General features: G+C 42.8%; 1 protein-coding gene across 7 annotated transcripts in view; it reads left to right on the top strand.

Annotated features, from left to right (window-relative positions):
* Positions 1–14853, top strand: part of LOC111847734 (C-Jun-amino-terminal kinase-interacting protein 3-like) — a 34929-nt gene extending 20076 nt beyond the window's left edge. For 4 of the 7 annotated variants that reach the window (XM_072712617.1, XM_072712616.1, XM_072712614.1 and 1 more), the window contains 19 exons: positions 54–202; positions 320–379; positions 898–1053; positions 3769–3895; positions 5108–5200; positions 5379–5531; positions 5614–5773; positions 5870–6058; positions 6194–6374; positions 6451–6573; positions 7691–7771; positions 7941–8008; positions 8091–8239; positions 8372–8543; positions 8717–8830; positions 9332–9370; positions 9697–9861; positions 12789–12935; positions 13074–14853. In XM_072712617.1, coding sequence (XP_072568718.1) covers positions 54–202; positions 320–379; positions 898–1053; positions 3769–3895; positions 5108–5200; positions 5379–5531; positions 5614–5773; positions 5870–6058; positions 6194–6374; positions 6451–6573; positions 7691–7771; positions 7941–8008; positions 8091–8239; positions 8372–8543; positions 8717–8830; positions 9332–9370; positions 9697–9861; positions 12789–12935; positions 13074–13195 — 2448 coding nt within the window. In that variant the 3' untranslated portion in view covers positions 13196–14853. The remainder of the gene's footprint in view (positions 1–53; positions 203–319; positions 380–897; positions 1054–3768; positions 3896–5107; positions 5201–5378; positions 5532–5613; positions 5774–5869; positions 6059–6193; positions 6375–6450; positions 6574–7690; positions 7772–7940; positions 8009–8090; positions 8240–8371; positions 8544–8716; positions 8831–9331; positions 9371–9696; positions 9862–12788; positions 12936–13073) is intronic. The other 3 variants (XM_072712618.1, XM_072712619.1, XM_072712615.1) reach the window with 1 other exon arrangement.
* The last annotated feature ends 3666 nt before the right edge of the window (positions 14854–18519 follow it).

The raw sequence follows: 18519 nt of genomic DNA, 5'->3' as shown, positions 1-18519 counted from the left end.
CCATCCAGCATATCGCTCAGCTGAGTGACGTGTGGCCCCCTGTTCCCCGGCAGTACTCCTCTCCACTCCAGGACGATGTGCCCATGGCCCAGCGGAGGCGTTTCACTCGGCTGGAGATGGCACGGGTCCTCATGGAGCGCAACCAGTACAAGGAGCGGCTGATGGAGCTGCAGGAGGCGGTGCGCTGGACCGAGATGATCAGGCGAGCTGCTGTGCTGTGGCGGCACTTCTCACTGTGCACTCAGGCCCCATGGCTCACAGGCACCTCCGTGTGGAGGCAACTGGCACTGACACACATGCCCTTCCTGTTTTTGATCAGGGCTTCCAGGGAAAACAATCCCCAAATACAGGAGAAGAAGAAGTCCACGCTCTGGCAGTTGTGAGTTACTGTGGTGCCGCTTGAAGCCTCTCTTGTGTTATGATGATGGAAAAGGCTCCCTTTAGTCACTTAAATGGTAGTAACTCATTCATTTAAAAAGGACTGTTATAACTTGTTTATAATTACCTATTAATGATTTACAAAGGGTGACAACCTAATGAATAACCTTTATAAACCATTCATAAATCCATCATAAAGGTAGTCACTGTAAAGTGGTACCAAAAATGGAATTTAACAATGGAAATTCAAAGACCAAGGAATCTCAACATGTCCATACATGGACAAAATGCGTGTTGCCCCCTGATGAATTATGAAATAGTTATTTTGAGTATTATGAGATAGGTAGATGCATCCTTCATAATATTCCATCACAATAATAACCCGACACTTTTGGTTGTGGTACAGCCACAGAGAGGATCAGCCATAGAGAGGATCAGCTACAGAGAGGATTTTCAAAAGCATTTATTTAGCTGGAACTAAAAGACGCTCCGCATCCCATGTTTCCTGCCTTGCTGCAGCTTCGCCCGGCTCTTCAGTGCCTCCTCCAGTCCCCCACCCCCAAAGAGGCCCTACAACAGTGTCAGCATCCGCTACAAGTCGCCGTCACTGTCTGGACTCTCCCACCCACTGTGCCCAACCTCCAGCTCCAGCCGCACAGAGTTCTTCCCTGAAGAGTGAGTACCATCACCAGCCAGCAAGAGAGAGACATGCAGTATGTGAAAACTATAGTAAAACACGGTGTCCAAAATCAATAGTTTCCCATCAAAAGGAAAAATAAAAATTCCCTGAAGCATTCTATATGCAAAACAGTGTTCTGTATAGAAGCATAGGCCTCCAAATCTTTTGTTGTTGCTACATATGTTTTATGAAATGTCCCTTTCAAATAAATGGCAAATGGACTGCATTTATATAGCACTTTTCTACTCCTATGAGTACTCAAAGCGCTTTACAATTTATGCCTCACATTCACTCATCCACACACACATTCATACACCAGTAGCAGAGGCTGCCATGCAAGGCACCAACCTGCACACTGGGAGCAATTAGGGGTTCAGTGTCTTGTTCAAGGACACTTTGATGGGGACAGGAGGAAGCAGGGCTTGAACCTGCAACCCTCCAGTTGCTGAACAATAGCACTACTCCCTGTGCCACCATCTTCCCCTGTAAGAAAGTTCTAATCCTTCCACTGGAGTAGGCTCTTACTTTTATATCAGATCGGCTTTTGTTCATTTTGTTGATCAACATGGGTCAGCACATGGGTCAGCACATCCAAAAAGGCTTATTTTGTGGTCAATACCTGCAACTAGGGCTGCCACTAAGGACATTTTTCTATGGATTAATCTATCGACTATTTTAAGGTCGATTGGTTGATTGATCTAAACGATTATTTTTCATTCAGAAAATCAAAAGGACCATTTCATTTAAGTTAATTTTTTGACAAAAACTGTGTTATTGCAGGGCTTTACATAATGGCTTTTCAGCAATTCGATAATCAAATTAGTAGTATGCTTAAAATATTAATGAGAAGTGTATTGCGACGCCCAGGTGGTAGTAATCTTCTTAAATTTGGCATATCCTTACGCTTATAAACTCGGTTAGCGGAGCGCCCCATGCTATCGTTTTGGTAAATTATGGAAGCAATAAGCAATGAATTGGCGGTGAACCTAGGGTTAGCAACAGTATATCTTTTAAAATAGGAGATATCGAGGATAAACAAGATGTTTGTGGTGTGGAAGTACTTTTTGCTGATTAAAGTCCAACGTTTTTTTTGTAGACATAGTTTTCCTTTTTTCAGTTCACGAATAATTTTCTTTTACTTAGTGTTCATTTTCGTTCCAGTTTTACTTCACGATAATGACACTGTTCCAAACTCCCAAAAAGCCCAATGCGCACGAACACACACCGTCAATCCACATAGAATAAGCCCCAGATTTTAGCCTAAACATTTTCTCAAACACTTATTCAATTGAGATTCTAATGTAGCAGGTAGACACCTTTATGGCTTCAACAGTGAGTGTATTTAGCAGTTACAAGGACAAAAGATATTAGAAAACTCTCCGTACTAATGGTAATTTAATAAACATGAACAGACAACACTTATGGTGCTTTTGCCCGTTCTGGCCTCATGCGTAGCGCTAGTGCCCCTGAAGTATGCCATCGAACTTTGCACAGTGTAAAACCACCTTCTTATTTTTGGATAATTTGAACTACTCCCATAATTATGTAGTGATATTAAAGGAACCCATTTCTTATAATAAACAAAACTGTTTTAGAAATCATAATAGTAATTTAATTAAAATAATAATTTAAAAAAACACGTCAACATCATCGAATACATCGACTAGTTGTGGCAGCCCTACCTGCAACTATTAATGAAATGGTTTCTGTGGCATTTTTTCAACTTTGTGAAAACCTTTAGCGGTAGAAACAAACACTCCATGGATCAATAATACCTGCAAATTTTAATTAATTCATTAAATGAGGAAGTCTGTTTTCTTAAAAAACGTGCATGCTTAGTGATCCAGTCGCTGAAAAAACGCAGTTCCACCCAGTGGGTGTTCATGGAAAAGTCAATGAGGTCTGCTTCATTATCCTTAATTTAATTTCCTCCATGATGTTCTCCTCAGCATGGTATCTTCGGCCACGCAATTAACGAAGCTTCGACGGAGCACATAACATTAGTAAAGAGACACTAATGGCAAACAGGAGCTTTCTGTTTTTGGGGTATAACATGAGCTCCTGCATGGTCTGTCCCCCTTGCTATTCAAACAAAATGGCAGCAGCTAGCTGTGGTTGCTAAGGTTTTTCTTCAGCCTCTGCTGCCTTTCTTGTCTTCATGAAAAGTATGTAAATATGAAGGATCTGTAAATATGTTGCAGTTTAATTGTGCATTATGTGACCTTCGTTTAGAATCATTGCAAGCTAAGCATCCAACTAGGTTTTGAGGCCGAATAGCTCAGATGGGTAGAACATGAGACTCTTAATGTCAGGGTCATGGGTTTAAGCTCCATGTTGGATGATGATGTTTGGTGTAGCGTTGTAAAATCTGTATTCATTATGGAGTTGATGCATGGGGGTGTATTTCTGCAACATCGTAGTTATTGGGATACTTAGTGTTGCTCCAGGGACTGGCTGACCCAGCAACGTATTTTGCTTTGGATAAAAGCGTCTACTAAAAAGTAGAAATGTACAGAGCCAAAGAACAGATTAAAAGCACAGTCACTGTCTAAGGTACCAGCAGTGGGGTGGACCCTTCCTCCAGCCGGTGATAACCCCACATGAGGATTGTTCTGGTGGTTCACTCTTGGCTTCCTGCACCTGACAGTCCTAGCGGTTCCTGCCTGTCATGGTGAGACCTGTAGATCACCTGGTCTCACGTGTCTTTGCAGCGGCTGCGTGCTGTCCGCCCGCAGAGAGCAGCGCCGCGAGCAGTACCGTCAGGTCCGCGAGCACATGCGCAGGGAGGACGGGCTCAGGCAGGCCTGCGGCTGGAGTGTGCCGCCCCGATTCAAACAGGTACCCCGCGGCCAGTCCACAATCCGCCATAGCTAGCCTAGGGGTGGGGGGTGTGGCTCAATTAAGTGCCTGGGATGGACGGCAGACTGATGCCACCTCCAGCTCCCTGAGCGAGGCCCTTAGCCCCCAGCTACAGGGGTGCTTCTGCATGCTGGCTGGCCCTGCACTGTGACCCCCAAGCTTGCTCTCGTCTCTATTTGTGTCTGTATGATGGTGAAAACACAATTCCCCATGGGAATGAATAGACTGACTGTTCTATTAATGCCCTGTGTTCTCTACACGCTTCCTGTTCTCAGTATCTGCAGTTCTCATTCTCCTTGTAAATTTGGCCTTACTTCAGCAGATTTGTGCACCACCAGCCGTGTCTGGATTGGACGAATGATCTAGCAGCTTTGTATACATTTACGGGCACACTTGTGGTGTCCAGGAAATGTTACACCCAAATGCTGATGACCTTCTGCTCTGCAGAACACCAACTAGACCAGCTCAAACACCAGACAGTCCTCAAAAGTATCGATGCAGATATTTCAAGATCAATTGCTGGACTCTCATCCTAAAGATTCAGTGTGAGTGGTACGATGCTGGCTGGTGTTTGGGAAGAAGGCCATTACTGCACAGCCACAGTGCAAGCTTGCCCTTTCATGGTTTATTCATAATGCAGCCTTTCCAGTGACCAGCCAACCACTGAAGGACGGTCTCTCAACTTCCTGCCATTTACCTGAGGTTTTTACAGCTCCGTACCCACGATGAGCATTCAGCTACATTATAATCTCACTTTGGGAACCAAAATGCTATGATCTTAATAATCGTTCACTTTTGGACTGTGCTTTTGGTGAGGTTTTCCTATATGAATCTGTTTTTTAATGAGTTTGCTGAACTATTCAAAATGTTTCAGGGCATAGGAGAGTTTGCTTAATGGCAAAGAGAGGGCCCAGTTCCCCTCGGGCTGCCTCATGAGAAACCCCTCTCTGTAGGGCGTCTCAGAGCTCTGTGAGGTGCACCTGCTGCCTTATCTCCAAACTGTTCATGCATACCAGTCAGTCTCACCCCCTTCATGTGCTGCTGGGTCCCTGTCTGTTTTAGTGTGCCATGTATCACCATCAGTGTCCTGTATTAGCATCCCGCCTGAAATTAGTATTTCCTGGATAAATGCAGTAATACTCCATCCAGTTTATCTCTCTGTATGACCAACAGTAGTTTCTCTACCAACAGCTGAGTCCCAATGAGAAGGAGGACAACCGTGTGAAGAATGTGCCGGTTCCTGTGTACTGTCGCCCGCTAGTGGAGAAGGACCCCACTAGAAAGGCAATGAGAGTACTTCATTAGCTGCTCTTGCTCAATCCCCTTAGGGTGCAGGAGCATTTTAGCAAACTAAACATGTAATGTAAATGTTAGCCATTGGGTCAACTTTGTCGGTATTCCTTAGAATGGATATATTAGCAACCGGGACTGAGGAGCGTAACCTGTGCTGCTACATCCGCAGCTGTGGTGTGCAGCTGGGGTGGAGCTGACAGGCTGGAAGGGGGACCGGCATGAGCTCACAGCCAGCGGGGTGCAGCGGGGTACAGACCCCCTGATGGCCGAGGCCAATGGAGAAGAGAACAAAAGCAGCCACACGTCCCCCGAGAAGAAGAAGGTACCTTTAAGGTGGCTCCATCCTGCCTGCCTCAGTCTCGCTGAAGGAGCCTTGGTGACAAAACCACTCGGTCCTGCTACAGGAGCAACGCGAGACCGACTCCATGGGCAGCCGAGTCTGGATACTGACGAGCACGCACTCCGCCAGCAGCGTGGTCATCATCAACGCCAGCCGGCCGGGCTCCCTGGTCGACCAGTTCAATGTCTGCAATGCCCACATACTCTGCATATCCAGCGTGCCAGGTTACCCTTTCTCCCAGCCATTTAGAGTTGATCTTCATTACATTACTTCCTGTTTTCATTCCTCGGTATGTTTCTCCCACCCCTTCTGCCCTGCAGCTGCCAGCGACAGGGACTACCCAGCGGGGGAGATATTCCTGGAGCAAAGCGGCGGGGACCTAGAGAAGTCAGGGGGAATGGAGGACGTTCTGGCCGGCATAACCTTGGTGGGCTGCGCCACCAACTGCAGTGCAGTGCGGAGCAGCTGCTCGTCACGTACCGACACGCCGGTGCTGGACAAAGGGCAGGGTATGGATCGGTACTTTCTGGACCTGAACTTACCAGCTCTACATTTTGGCATGTTACAGACATGCTGTTAGTTGAACTAGGGTTATTAGTGTGGTTGGTTGGGGTCACAGTCTCTTTTTGGGGCCCCTGTTCCAGGCCCCATGGCTCCAGTGCTCAATGGCAAGGTGAATGTGTCCCAGCCCGCCGAAAAGGCCACTGAGGCAACGGAGGTGCCCGAGCCAGCTGCCCTCGGGGTGCAGGAGGCCGGGGGCCAGTCGAGGCCCTTCACTGAGCACGTCTTCACCGACCCCCCCATTGGCAGCACCACCGCTGGCAGGTGTGGAACGGTGCGTCCTACAGCAGGTTTTCATTATCTGTCACTCGGGAATTTAAACGGTGTGTGATCCTCGCAGGGAAACAGTACCACCGAAAGATGCCATGAACGGGACGGCCCATGAAGCAGAAGAAGGGGGCGGAGAATCCAGAGGCGGCACCAGTGCCGCCCCCACCATGTGGCTGGGAGCCCAAAATGGCTGGTTTGTTTTCTGTCTGACCACGTGAAACAGCAGATGGGGCAGCATCTTTGCATATGTATTTTATCAGGAGGTGTATACTGTTATGGGTCAGCTTGTTCAGCAAAATCTGTTAGGAAAGTGTTTCAGTATGAGCTGCTTCGCTGTATATTTAATACTGTGACACTGGACTATGGCCCATGTTAAACCGTAAATATACTATTATAGATGCAATTCTCTTCTAATATATCCTCAGACATGTAGTATTGTTTCTTCTTTACATGACGGCATTTTTTGCATTGTCCTCTTTGACCACATGTTCATGTCACGGATTGATTAAAAATAAAAATGCACGAAACCCCCGCACTACCCTTTCCCTGCGATGGACCGGTGTCCCACCCAGGGTGTCTGCTGCCTCACGCCCTGCACTTCCTGGGATGGGCGCCAGGCCCACTGGGATATGCGATTAAGGAGGATGGATGGATCTTAACAATGGGACTTAATAGGAGAACAAAAGCACTGTGGTGCAGTACACAGCAAAGCCACGGAGATCAGGCAGAATAACATAATCGGATACAGGCAACTTACCTGAAACCAACACACAGTGCCACTTATGTAAAAATAATCCAGATTTACGGAAAAAATATCCCAAATACAAAGAGTTTATGAAGCTCTTATGCAAAATGGTGACGCACACCTGTAGGTAAATTTACACTTTCATTTATTTTAAATGTGCTCTTCAGTATGTATTACTGGTATATTTTTGGCTTACTCTTTTTTTATATAAGGCATCTGGAATAGTATGGGAAGGTAAATCCAACACATAAAATTTAACTTTCATGCGGGTTTGTGGAACAGAGTAGTCATGTCAGTCAGACCTGCCTGTAAATCATACCTGACAGCAAATCATAAATTTATGCTGAACCATAGGTGTTGTTAGGTCCGCTCACTCGGGACCCCAAGTATTTTAACCCCCATGTCAAAAAAAGTCAGCCCCAGGTAAACTTGACTTAACCTATGATGCTAATACAGTTCATACTGGTATTATGATAGTAGCCACTGTGTCAACACGTTATCAATTAGACTCTGTGGGCCAGCAATTCCTCTGTGACCCAAAACACTGTCTGTGCTCCTCCCCCAGGCTCTACGTTCACTCTGCCGTCTCCAACTGGAGGAAATGTCTGCATTCGATAAAACTAAAGGACTCTGTGCTCAGTCTTGTGTAGGTATTCCTTTCAACAAGAGCTCCCATAGAGCATATAAATGCAGCGTACTTGACCTAACATAGACACACTCCTGTGTGGGCAATTTCTGAGCCACTTCAGTGACCCCCCACTGGCTTGATGTGAGTGGTACGACGTACTGTTGCTCTGCGTGACTCTGTGTTTCAGGCACGTGAGGGGCAGGCTGCTGGTGGCCCTGGCAGATGGGACACTCGCTATCTTCCACAGATCTGAAGGTACAAATCCAGAATTTCATCAGACGCACTAAAAGCAGCTCTGGTTCTGGCGGCACGTCCTGGTTTATGCGTTTTTGTGTAGATGGTCAGTGGGACTTGAGCAACTATCACTTGATGGACCTGGGTCGGCCACGCCAGTCCATCCGTTGCATGGCCGTGGTGTACGACAAGGTGTGGTGTGGCTACAAGAACAAGGTGCATGTCATCCAGCCCAAGACCATGCAGATCGAGGTGGGTCCCACTGTGTGTCTGCTTTTCTAGCTCGAGTTCAGGCCCAGTTACATACTTCACTGTGTATCTAAGGTATCAGCCACAATGACAATAGCAAATGTGCTAAGGCCAATGTCTCATCCCCGCTCTCAGAAATCGTTTGATGCGCACCCACGCAAGGAGAGTCAGGTTCGCCAGCTGGCTTGGATCGGGGACGGTGTATGGGTGTCCATCCGGCTAGACTCCACGCTACGGCTCTACCACGCCCATACCCACCAGCACCTGCAGGACGTGGACATCGAACCTTACGTCAGCAAGATGCTTGGTGAATGCTGCCAGCCTCCATGCCTGCTAGAGCAGCGCTCCTGACATGTGACCCGAAGGGACCTGACATGTGACACGACATGTGACACAGCATGTGATCTGACAGTTGTGCAATCAGCAACATATCATGGTAGGCCCTAGTGTTGATTATTGTCTTTTTTCTTAATCGGGCAGGTACAGGCAAGCTGGGCTTCTCCTTTGTGCGAATCACAGCGCTCCTGATTGCGGGGAACCGTCTGTGGGTGGGAACTGGGAACGGAGTGGTCATCTCTATTCCACTCACAGAGAGTAAGTGTGGGACTGGCCCTGGATCTCCATAGCACAAATGTAACCCATTTAAGCAATACATGAGACCTCCAGTGAAATATCATTCATCAAAAATGATTAAATCGTGGCTTAAATTGTAATTTGACACTAAACTTCCCAATTTTACACCAAACTACCCAACATCACCCAAGAGAAGTAGGATCCATTATGTCTATTATTTCCTTGCTTGCTTGGTTTCTTGCTTGTTCATCTAAATTTTCCCTAGTAATCTTTTGTTGGTTCCCCTAATTCCGGTTTCGGTACCATTTTCCTGCACAACCCTCTTTCCTGACTGCTCATGTATCACATCTCCCCATGCTCTCTGATCCATTGTTGTAAATACCCCCCTTCGTTTCACTTGTAGTCCTGTGTCCTTGTAGCTGTTTTTCTCCTTTGCTCACAGCCCTTATCTGCAGTGATCTTACACCATCTTTGTTACCCTATTTCCCCGTCTCTCTCTTTCTTGCCCACGTTGTCCTGTAGCTGTAGTCCTTCACCGGGGACAGCTGCTGGGATTAAGGGGTAAGTTGCCCCCCACCCCTACGATATACCTCCTCTTGCTAATCCATATTGGACATATCTCTAAGTAGATCTCCACCTGTTTATCTGTGTATTTGTTTGTCTTAATTTTCTGACTGGAGATTTTTAGATCCCTTGTTTTTGATGCCACCATGTCATCCCCATGGTTCAGGAGTGTCACAGGCAAAGTCATTGTTTCTTTTTGTTCTATACTATCAAATGGGTCTCCTCAGCCTCTTTTTTGCCCCAGTTCTAGTCTCTTGCCCCCAAAATGGATCACGTGGCCCAGTGAGTCTCTTATTCTCTGACATTCTGTTCCGCATGATCAGCTAACAAGGTGTCCCCGACCTCGTCCGGTGGCGTGATCCACGTGTACGCCGACAGCAGCTCAGAGAAGACCAGCGGCAGCTTCATCCCCTACTGCTCCATGGCTCAAGCACAGCTCTGTTTCCATGGACACCGTGATGCTGTCAAGTTCTTCGTCTCTGTTCCAGGTTTGTCGAGCACCATCAGTCCATAACTGAGACTTCCTCTCTGTTTTTGTGCTTTATTTTTAACAAAATTTCAGTTGACTCCTAGTTGACTCCTATTTCAGCACATTAACCCAAGAATTTTTTGCCAGTTTTTTACAAATTTCATAGCAAGTTATCCCCGTCATTGGAGTTTACACATACATACAGTGCAGGAAATGGAGGGCAAGTGTACATGTAGATGTACCTTCACTCCAGATTTAGTAGGTAGGTCAGCTTAAGTGAAAACCTGTTTCCTCATATAAATATTTTCCAGAGACAGCACTAATAACACAATAAAGGTCATTCAGCTTGTTTAGTAGCTCCAAAGGATTCTTGAGAAATTGTTTTTTTTTCCTGATATTTTTAATTCAATGAGTACAGCTGCATATGTAGAGACTGCTTATAAGATTTCCATGTACTTTTTAGCTCAACTTCCTGAAATATGGAATTTTCCTATGAATAGTTGTTTTTTGTGACTAATCACAATTTTGCGTGACATATCAAATAAATATATTTAAAAGAAATTAACCATATTGGAAATACTCAGCACCCTACTTCAAGAACAATCCATCCTGTTTATACAGGAAAGAGATCACCAATATTCCTTTAATGGTTGGTCACATAGGTTCAGTATTTAAAAGGTCACCATTTCTCTGTTCTAAACAAACAGGAATACAATTTATTGAGCTTACAGTATCACATATCCTTTTTCATAATTAGATGTACTATTGAAAGCAAGTCTTTGTCATACCAGTGAATCTTATCTGCTATTTATGGTGGGGAAAACACAACAGTATTATTCTGAGCGGAGTGGAGCGGTGAGAATTTCCGCTCCTCGCTCACAAGGCTGTTGGCTCCGCCCGCTCCTCCGCTCTAATTCGGACTAAGCCGCTCCGCGCAACACCGCTCCTCGCTCCACTAAAATTTCCTCCCGCTCCAGTCAATTAATCGCTCCCCGCTCGCTCCAGTTTAAAAGATCGAGGGACAAATAATCTGCATGTCTAACAAATGTCACCTTAAACCGAAGCCTTATATCATAAAGAAATATGAGCAACGCCAACATTGCCAGTCAGAACAGAAAATATTTATTTTTAAGCAACATACGGACAGGTTTGGCAATGGCATTGCACACAAAATAGGAAGGAATCAGTGGGCTTAATAGCCTAAAGAATATACGGGCACGTTTTAAATTACTCAATTTTTTTCTGTTAATGCTGCTGCTGAGTCATCTCTATAAAATAAAATTTCACTGACAGTGTTACGTGAAATTTTAAAAATCCTATTAGACCTACTTTGAATGACAAAACAAATTCATTTCATTACCAATATTTATTTTATAGGCTTTTATACTTTGATTTACTTTATAGACTTGATATGCTACATAACCATATAAAACTTGCTCGCGTTTTGCTCTGGCTTCCGCTTGTTCGCATAGCACACTCATGTTTCTGAGAAAAGTGATTCCAAAGTGAATCTTTATTCACTGAAACAGTTTCACCACATTGTTGTTCTTGCTCTACATTATTGTCATCTATACGTTTGATAAGAATAGTACACTTGTACGATTTATTAGTTTCCTTTGTGAAATACTTTGCAAATTCCATCTCGTTCCAATTTGTGTAACAGTCCTGATAATTGTACAGATGAATTCTGGGTAGATTTGGGCACCCCTCAGAATCGTAGTGTGAGCGGTATCGGAGCGAAATTGGAGCGAGACTGAGCGACCGCTCCAGCCTTAATTAAAAAACCGCTCCGCGCTCTGACCAAATTCCGCCCGCTCCGCTCCTCGCTCACGCTCTGCTCACATGCTCTGGTACAGACAATGAAATGCAGTAATCTAAATAGCAATGAGCCTTTTCGATATAAATATACAGTGATACCTCGGTTCTCAAACTCACTTGAACTCGAATTTCTTGAAAGTCGAACAAACCAGTTTGACCTAGAACTTGATCTGAATCTCAGAAGTCGAACCGTGAACGCTGACCTAATATAAACTGTACGCGCCAGAAAATGAGTCATACTACAATGCAATTCTTACTTGAATGCCTTCTTTACAGAATGGACGATTAACCAAATAAAGCAGCGCAACATTACAGTAACTAACAATAAATAAACCACTAACGTACGTGTACTATTAGAGTCATTTATTTAAACTTTATTTTACCAGGTAAATTAACTGAAAACCAGTTCTCACTGCTTTACGTGATATTCGGGAGAAATAGCAGATTACGCATCGGAACTGCCTGGGATACAAACGTCATGCGTGTAACTAACTCTTCAGCCAATAAGGGCAAAAGTGTGTCATCATGGAGGCGGTTCCAGTTTGTGTAGCTGGGTGAGAGGTCGCAAAGCATCTAACCGTAATGCATTGCGTCAGGATCAGAATGCGTTGCTTTATTAAGCCAGCGCTGTAAGCAAGTGGAACGCACCCAATGACCGGACTGGGGAAACAAACTGAAACACGGACGAAATACAGAGGACTAATGACAACAACCAGAAACAGCTGATCACACGGGGATTCCACACGGGGTTAACGAGGGGGCGTGGCACACGGAAGAAGCGGAAGATCGGGGCAGGACAGGGGTAATGTTGGGATAAGATCTTTATTGTTTTGGAAGCCATTAAGAAAAAAATGCTCTTCTTGTTTTATCCTGTTCATTTTATGTTTAAATGCTAAAAAAAAAACAAAAAAACATTTAGGTGTAATTTTGGGGGCCCTTGGAACCAATTAATTGGTTTTCCATTATTTCTTATGGGAAAAATTCGATCAGAACTCGAACTTTTTAGGATTTGATCCGGAGTCCGGAACGGATTAATTTTGAGAACTGAGGTACCACTGTACTTTATTTTGAGTATTGCATAATAGCAGTGCGGCATTATGGTATACTGACAAACATTTCCCTTTTCAGGCAATGTGTTGGCCACCCTGAATGGCAGTGTACTGGACAGCCCCACAGAGGACCCTAACTCATCAGCACCCCCAGAGGCTGATGATAAGGCTATTCACAATGCATTGGTGCTGAGTGGTGGAGAAGGCTACATTGATTTCCGTATAGGTCAGTATAAAACACCAACAACCAAATAGGCATTCAATCAATTTGATTTGTTATATATTTTAATTGCATAGTAGATGTACACGATTATACAATTATACAAAGTAAAAATGGTAAACAAAAATGTCAAAAATGCCGTAGGGGATGGAGAAGACGATGACACTGAAGAAGGCCCTGAAGAGGCCCCACAGATCAAGCCGGCACTGTCAAAGGCTGAGAGGAGTCACATCATTGTATGGCAGGTGTCTTACGTACCCGAGTGACACAGGAATGGCAAAATGGCCCCTCCCTCCCTGTGTCTAACCCCACCTTGCCATGCATGTCCTCTCCATCTCTAAGAGCTCGATGGCAACCGCCCCTGTAGCTCACCGGCCAGAGGTGAAATCTGCTGCCCTGCTGAAAACTCATCTTCAGAACCAACACCCTCCCCACCTTAAAATCCGATACACTGTTATTTAATTAAATATACTATTTTAATGTCTTTAATGTCTTGTACTTTACTTCTGGCCACATGGGGCGGATGTATAACGGGGAATTACTTCAGCTCGTCCCCTTATCTGCCTAAATCATAAACCAGAAGCCATTAGGAATGACAGTCAGGGTTAGAATGTCCTGCATAAAAGGACAATTTGGAAAACTTTGAAAGAAACGAAAAAGCTACAAATACAGGAGAGATGGAATGTGCGTCAGTCGATAGGAACCCATGGAAAATGAAATAAAGAGACAAAGAAAGATGAAAGTTTACAGGTTATTTTAACAACATGGCTAAAAGCTGGAAGTCATGCATTCAGATGGTTATGTATTTGCTGTATATTTTACGACGGGCAGTTTTTTGAAGGATATTACACGCTAAACGCACGACCTGAATATTAACCCTAAATAGCAGTAAATTTATCATATTCTGTAAAATGAAGCAGAAAGGTTGGAAGACTTTGAAAATGCATGTAGCAAGATAATTATATATTCTGGAGTATATTTTAATAAACAGAGTTGGTAATTCTAGACGTTTTTCCTACCGTCAAAAATATTCACTGAGATATATTTGGTACTCTGAATGGATTCAAAACAAATGCATTCCAGTATATCATTACAGAAATATATCTAATTTCCCCATTTGGGAAGATCGTAATAATCTAAAATGACACAGTCAGGGTTTGTAATGTATATCGATCATAAAGTTTCACAATAAGAGATATAAAAGAAAAGTCAGTTTGTCAACATAAAGAGCTCATAGGTTGCACTTTTTGGTACAACATGGAGCACATGCTATTTTTAATGGTAAATGTTTTGGGGACCAACACTGTATAAGCTTAACAGTGAAGTACATGTTTTGAACTGCAGGAGACCACCCACCAAAGAGGTATACTCAGCACTAAACCATAATCATCAGTTAACCCAACTGGCGAACCGCCAAACATAATACCCTATCTTCAAAAAATGAAGCTGCTGTGTTTTTCTGTACTGACACTCTATAGCCCAGGGGTACCCAATCTTATCCGCAAAGGGCCGGTGTGTGTGCGGGTTTTCGCTGCAACTCCCTAATTAGATTACTAATTAGAGGACTGATTGGCTGAAACACCTGAGTTTGAACAGCTGACCTACAGGTTATCCCAAAAACCTGCACACACACCGGCCCTTTGCGGATAAGATTGGGTACCCCTGCTAAAGCCTGTTCGCAGTTCACACACCACCTGACGGACTACTGCCCCCTTGTGGCCAGTTGTAAACAGCTTGTGTCCAATCGGTTTTTCCAGCCTCTTAATGTGTTAATGATGTAAACCTTCCTACAAGTAAAGTGGCAATGCTGTTGCTACAGCTATAAGCTGTAAAGGCACTCCTACTTATCTGCATCCCTTCCACCCACCATGTATTAAACTCATCAAAAGTCTCTGTATGTAATAAACATATTCATGCTATGAAACCACAATGGTTTGTTTTTTTTCATATCTACATTATATCCCAAAATAATTCTAAATGTGAAAAAAATTGTTTGAATAATGCATCCAAAATAATTTCAACATAAAGATTTCTAAATTTGTATACTTTAATTTTCCACAATATTTTGTTACAACCTTCTACGTAATTTTAAGCAAATTGGTTGTGTTGAATGGCAATGAATGATATATTGCAAACCTAGATCAAATATATGGTAGTTCACTATCATACATCTTACATGATGTTATAACATTAGTTATAAATCTTAGTCATAGAATTTTGTACCATCAAAATCCATTGTATTCTTAGTTTGATAAACTATAGTTCTCATAAAAATTCAGTCAGCATAAAAGTCGTCTAATACCGACAAATAATATCTGCACATGAAAAAGCTAAAAAAAAAAAAAAAGACGGCAAGGCAAAAAGAGGGTCGTTAGATTGTGACGGTTTTGTGAACTAACTATGAAACGCTCGCACAATTAATGAACCAGATATTAAGGCACTTTAACTGGAATGTGTAACATCTGCAGAATGCAGCAACATTAAAAGGTCATCCAGTTGGAGTTCAGTAAAGAGTTAAAAACAACTGGATTTGGTTTTGAATCGATTACATTGTCTAAACCACGACACTATCACTTAATATGAAATATACATTTCACGTTATAGCGCTGGTAGCATTATTGACACAATACTGGATTTATTGCATTTACATGTTGATGTTTCCTAAGCAGACTCCACACTCAGGTTATGTACATGTTTGTATGAACAAGGCTAACCCTTAGGTCAAGTTTCATCTACCGGGGTTGAGACACACTGTCAATATACACCTACATACATAAGAAATAATTCTTCAAAACACAGATAAGAGCACAAAATGTGTCATCGGTCACTGCTCCGTACGTAACTTTAACAAACACGTCACAAAGCCCGATCGATAGTATTTCAGAAGCTTATCGCGGATCTTTTCCCACGTCATGTGTTTTTGTACTTCCGGTTTGGGAAACGCATTCATAGGTTTTAGAAACTGCAGAAAAAATAGCACATATACTAATAATGTATAATTATTAAATCAAACATGACATTATGTGTTGTCCAAGTTTTATTCCACATCATTGTTAAATTTTAATATTTCTGCCATTTTTTTTCATTTGCCAAAGAATAAGTATTTCTCGTCGTGCACCGTGAGATATTCCTTCCGTGTGGCTTGATTTAGAGTGTTATTTTAGTTCCGATGTTGTGCTCTAAACTGCCCCCTGCCACGGATTGCCTCCCCTGACATAATCGCCACAGTGAATAGTGAAAATTTGCTAACGTCTGATTACTTTTGGTGTGTGGTTTGATATCATATTATTTCCAGGTGTGACAATGCTGAGTATGAAGCTAATCGCCTCACTATATGTATGAAAAGAAGACAGAATAGGAAAAATATTGAAGCAGAATGAATTCAACAAAGTGTCAAACATTATTCAAGTACATGAATCGCTTCTTCTAACTGAAGGTGACTTTTTGCTCAAATGAGAATTGTCGAAAAGAACAGCATCACTGTTAGGTTTGAATGAAAAAGTATTAACTGTAATTTGCAATGCTTTACAGGAGGCTAATCTTAAGATTTGGTTGTAAAACACCATAATAAATGAGTAATGTGAGTTTTTTCTAGTCTGTGTAAGGCAGAAAAATTAACTTATAGCAAGCGGTCATTTCCCAGCCAACATTTTCACGTGGGGCCCATGAGGGTTAAAAATGGGCAAATTCACAGGCTCCAAATGGGTTTGGCCATGGTGGACCCATATGTGTTTGCTAAAGTGGGTTTTGTGTGGGATCTAAATGGGTTAGAAATGGGGCCCATTTGGGCTATCCTCACTGTGCTCTCATAGGGCCTGTATGGGTTGAAAATAGGGACCCAAATGGGTTCCATAAGGGATCAAAATGGGTTTCAACTGGGTCCTATTTCGGCAAATGTGACTGGACCCATATCGGACCCAGTCCATTTTTTCATGTGGGCCCATCTTTCATTCGTTCGTTCGAGAAAGTATACAGTTGAACAGTACTATATACTGTTCCATGTTCCATTTTGTTATTGTATTTAATGCTGGTAATGCCTTGATGTACTTAATTTATCAATTACTTAATTTATGTTAATTAAGTACACGATAATCACGTCTGTGGATGATTAGCTATCCGCGGTTTCGGCCATCCGCGGTAGATCTTATAACGTACCACCCACAGATACGGGTTATTTCATGCTCGAAATAACAGTCACATACAAAACATTTCACTGACAAAATGTTTTCTCTGGTTTAACTTGCTTACCACTAACAATAAAATAAAAAACTTTCACTCGACTTCACTTCTCGCGCCTGCTTTCCCGCCCGCCCGTTCTTCCTGCCTCTGGCGGGTTCGTATACATCTCCAACTACTTTTCATAGCCAGTTATGATATACATCCGCGGTGAACCTTGGGGTAAACCTTTTATTTTCAAAATTTTAGAGGAAACTTGGCAAATTTAACGTGTTAACCAGAAAATCAAAATATTTCTTATATTTATAATTTCAATGTGAGTCTATTTTAAAATTTAATAACAATAAATAAATAGGCCTATTTTTTTTACAGTGGAGGAACCTCTTTAAGTGTGATGATACAGGTGTTCAGCTGTATCTGAATAACGTATCTGTGAATTTTACCACAGTGTATTACACCATTATATTTTATAGCAGTGTATCATTATTGAATAAATAAATACAATGGTACCTCAGAACTCGAATTTAATCCGTTCAGAACTCCGGATCGAATCCTAAAAAGTTCGACTTGTGATCGAATTTTCCCCATAAGAAATAATGGAAAACCAATTAATTGGTTCCCGGCCCCAAAAAGTTACACCTAAATATGTTTTTTTTAGCATTTAAACACAAAATGAACCGGATAAAACAAGAAGAGCATATACTGTACTAAACACATCTAAGCACATTTATCAAAACAGTAATTTGTAAAGTAAGGAAATAAATGTATCCAAACAATGTGTCCTGCCCCGATTATCAGCTCCTTCCGTCTGCCACGCCCCCTCGTTATCCCCGTGTGGAATCCCCGTGTGATCAGCTGTTTCTGGTTGTTGTCATTAGTCCGCTGTATTTCGTCCGCGTTTCAGTTTGTTTCCCCAGTCCGGTCATTGTATTGTCCGTCTACGTTTTGCCTGCCTTACCTGTAATTAAACCCCGTATTCTCCAATACCCTGACATCTGCGCCTTTGTCTCCGTCCTGTCCCCGCTCGGCACAACAATATTATTATAATTAAACGTATTAATGGTTTATTATTAATTTTAAAATAATGAATAAAAAATCTTTATTTTTAAATGTATTTTATTATATAATAATAATTACTTTTACTGTCTATCATTGTTGTAGATGTGCGTATATAGACCACAGACACGCACCAGCTGTGTAGCGATTAGTCTGGTTCCTTTATTCAGTACCAGCACATCCAAATTCCTTTCTTTTTACTTCCCTATCCCAGCCTGCACTCGCCACTGATGTCATTTCCTAAATAGGGATGGTTTTCGTGGTATCAGTGACCAATCTACAATTGTCTAAATGTATTTTTACTGTCTAAATATACGTATTCAGTTAGTGTAAACATGCACGGTACTATCACAACTAA

Source organism: Paramormyrops kingsleyae, chromosome 5 (genome assembly GCF_048594095.1).
Source record: "Paramormyrops kingsleyae isolate MSU_618 chromosome 5, PKINGS_0.4, whole genome shotgun sequence".
Lineage (NCBI taxonomy): Eukaryota > Metazoa > Chordata > Actinopteri > Osteoglossiformes > Mormyridae > Paramormyrops > Paramormyrops kingsleyae.
The sequence above is the reverse complement of the archived record's forward strand: the minus strand, read 5'-3'. Positions and strand labels throughout refer to the sequence as shown.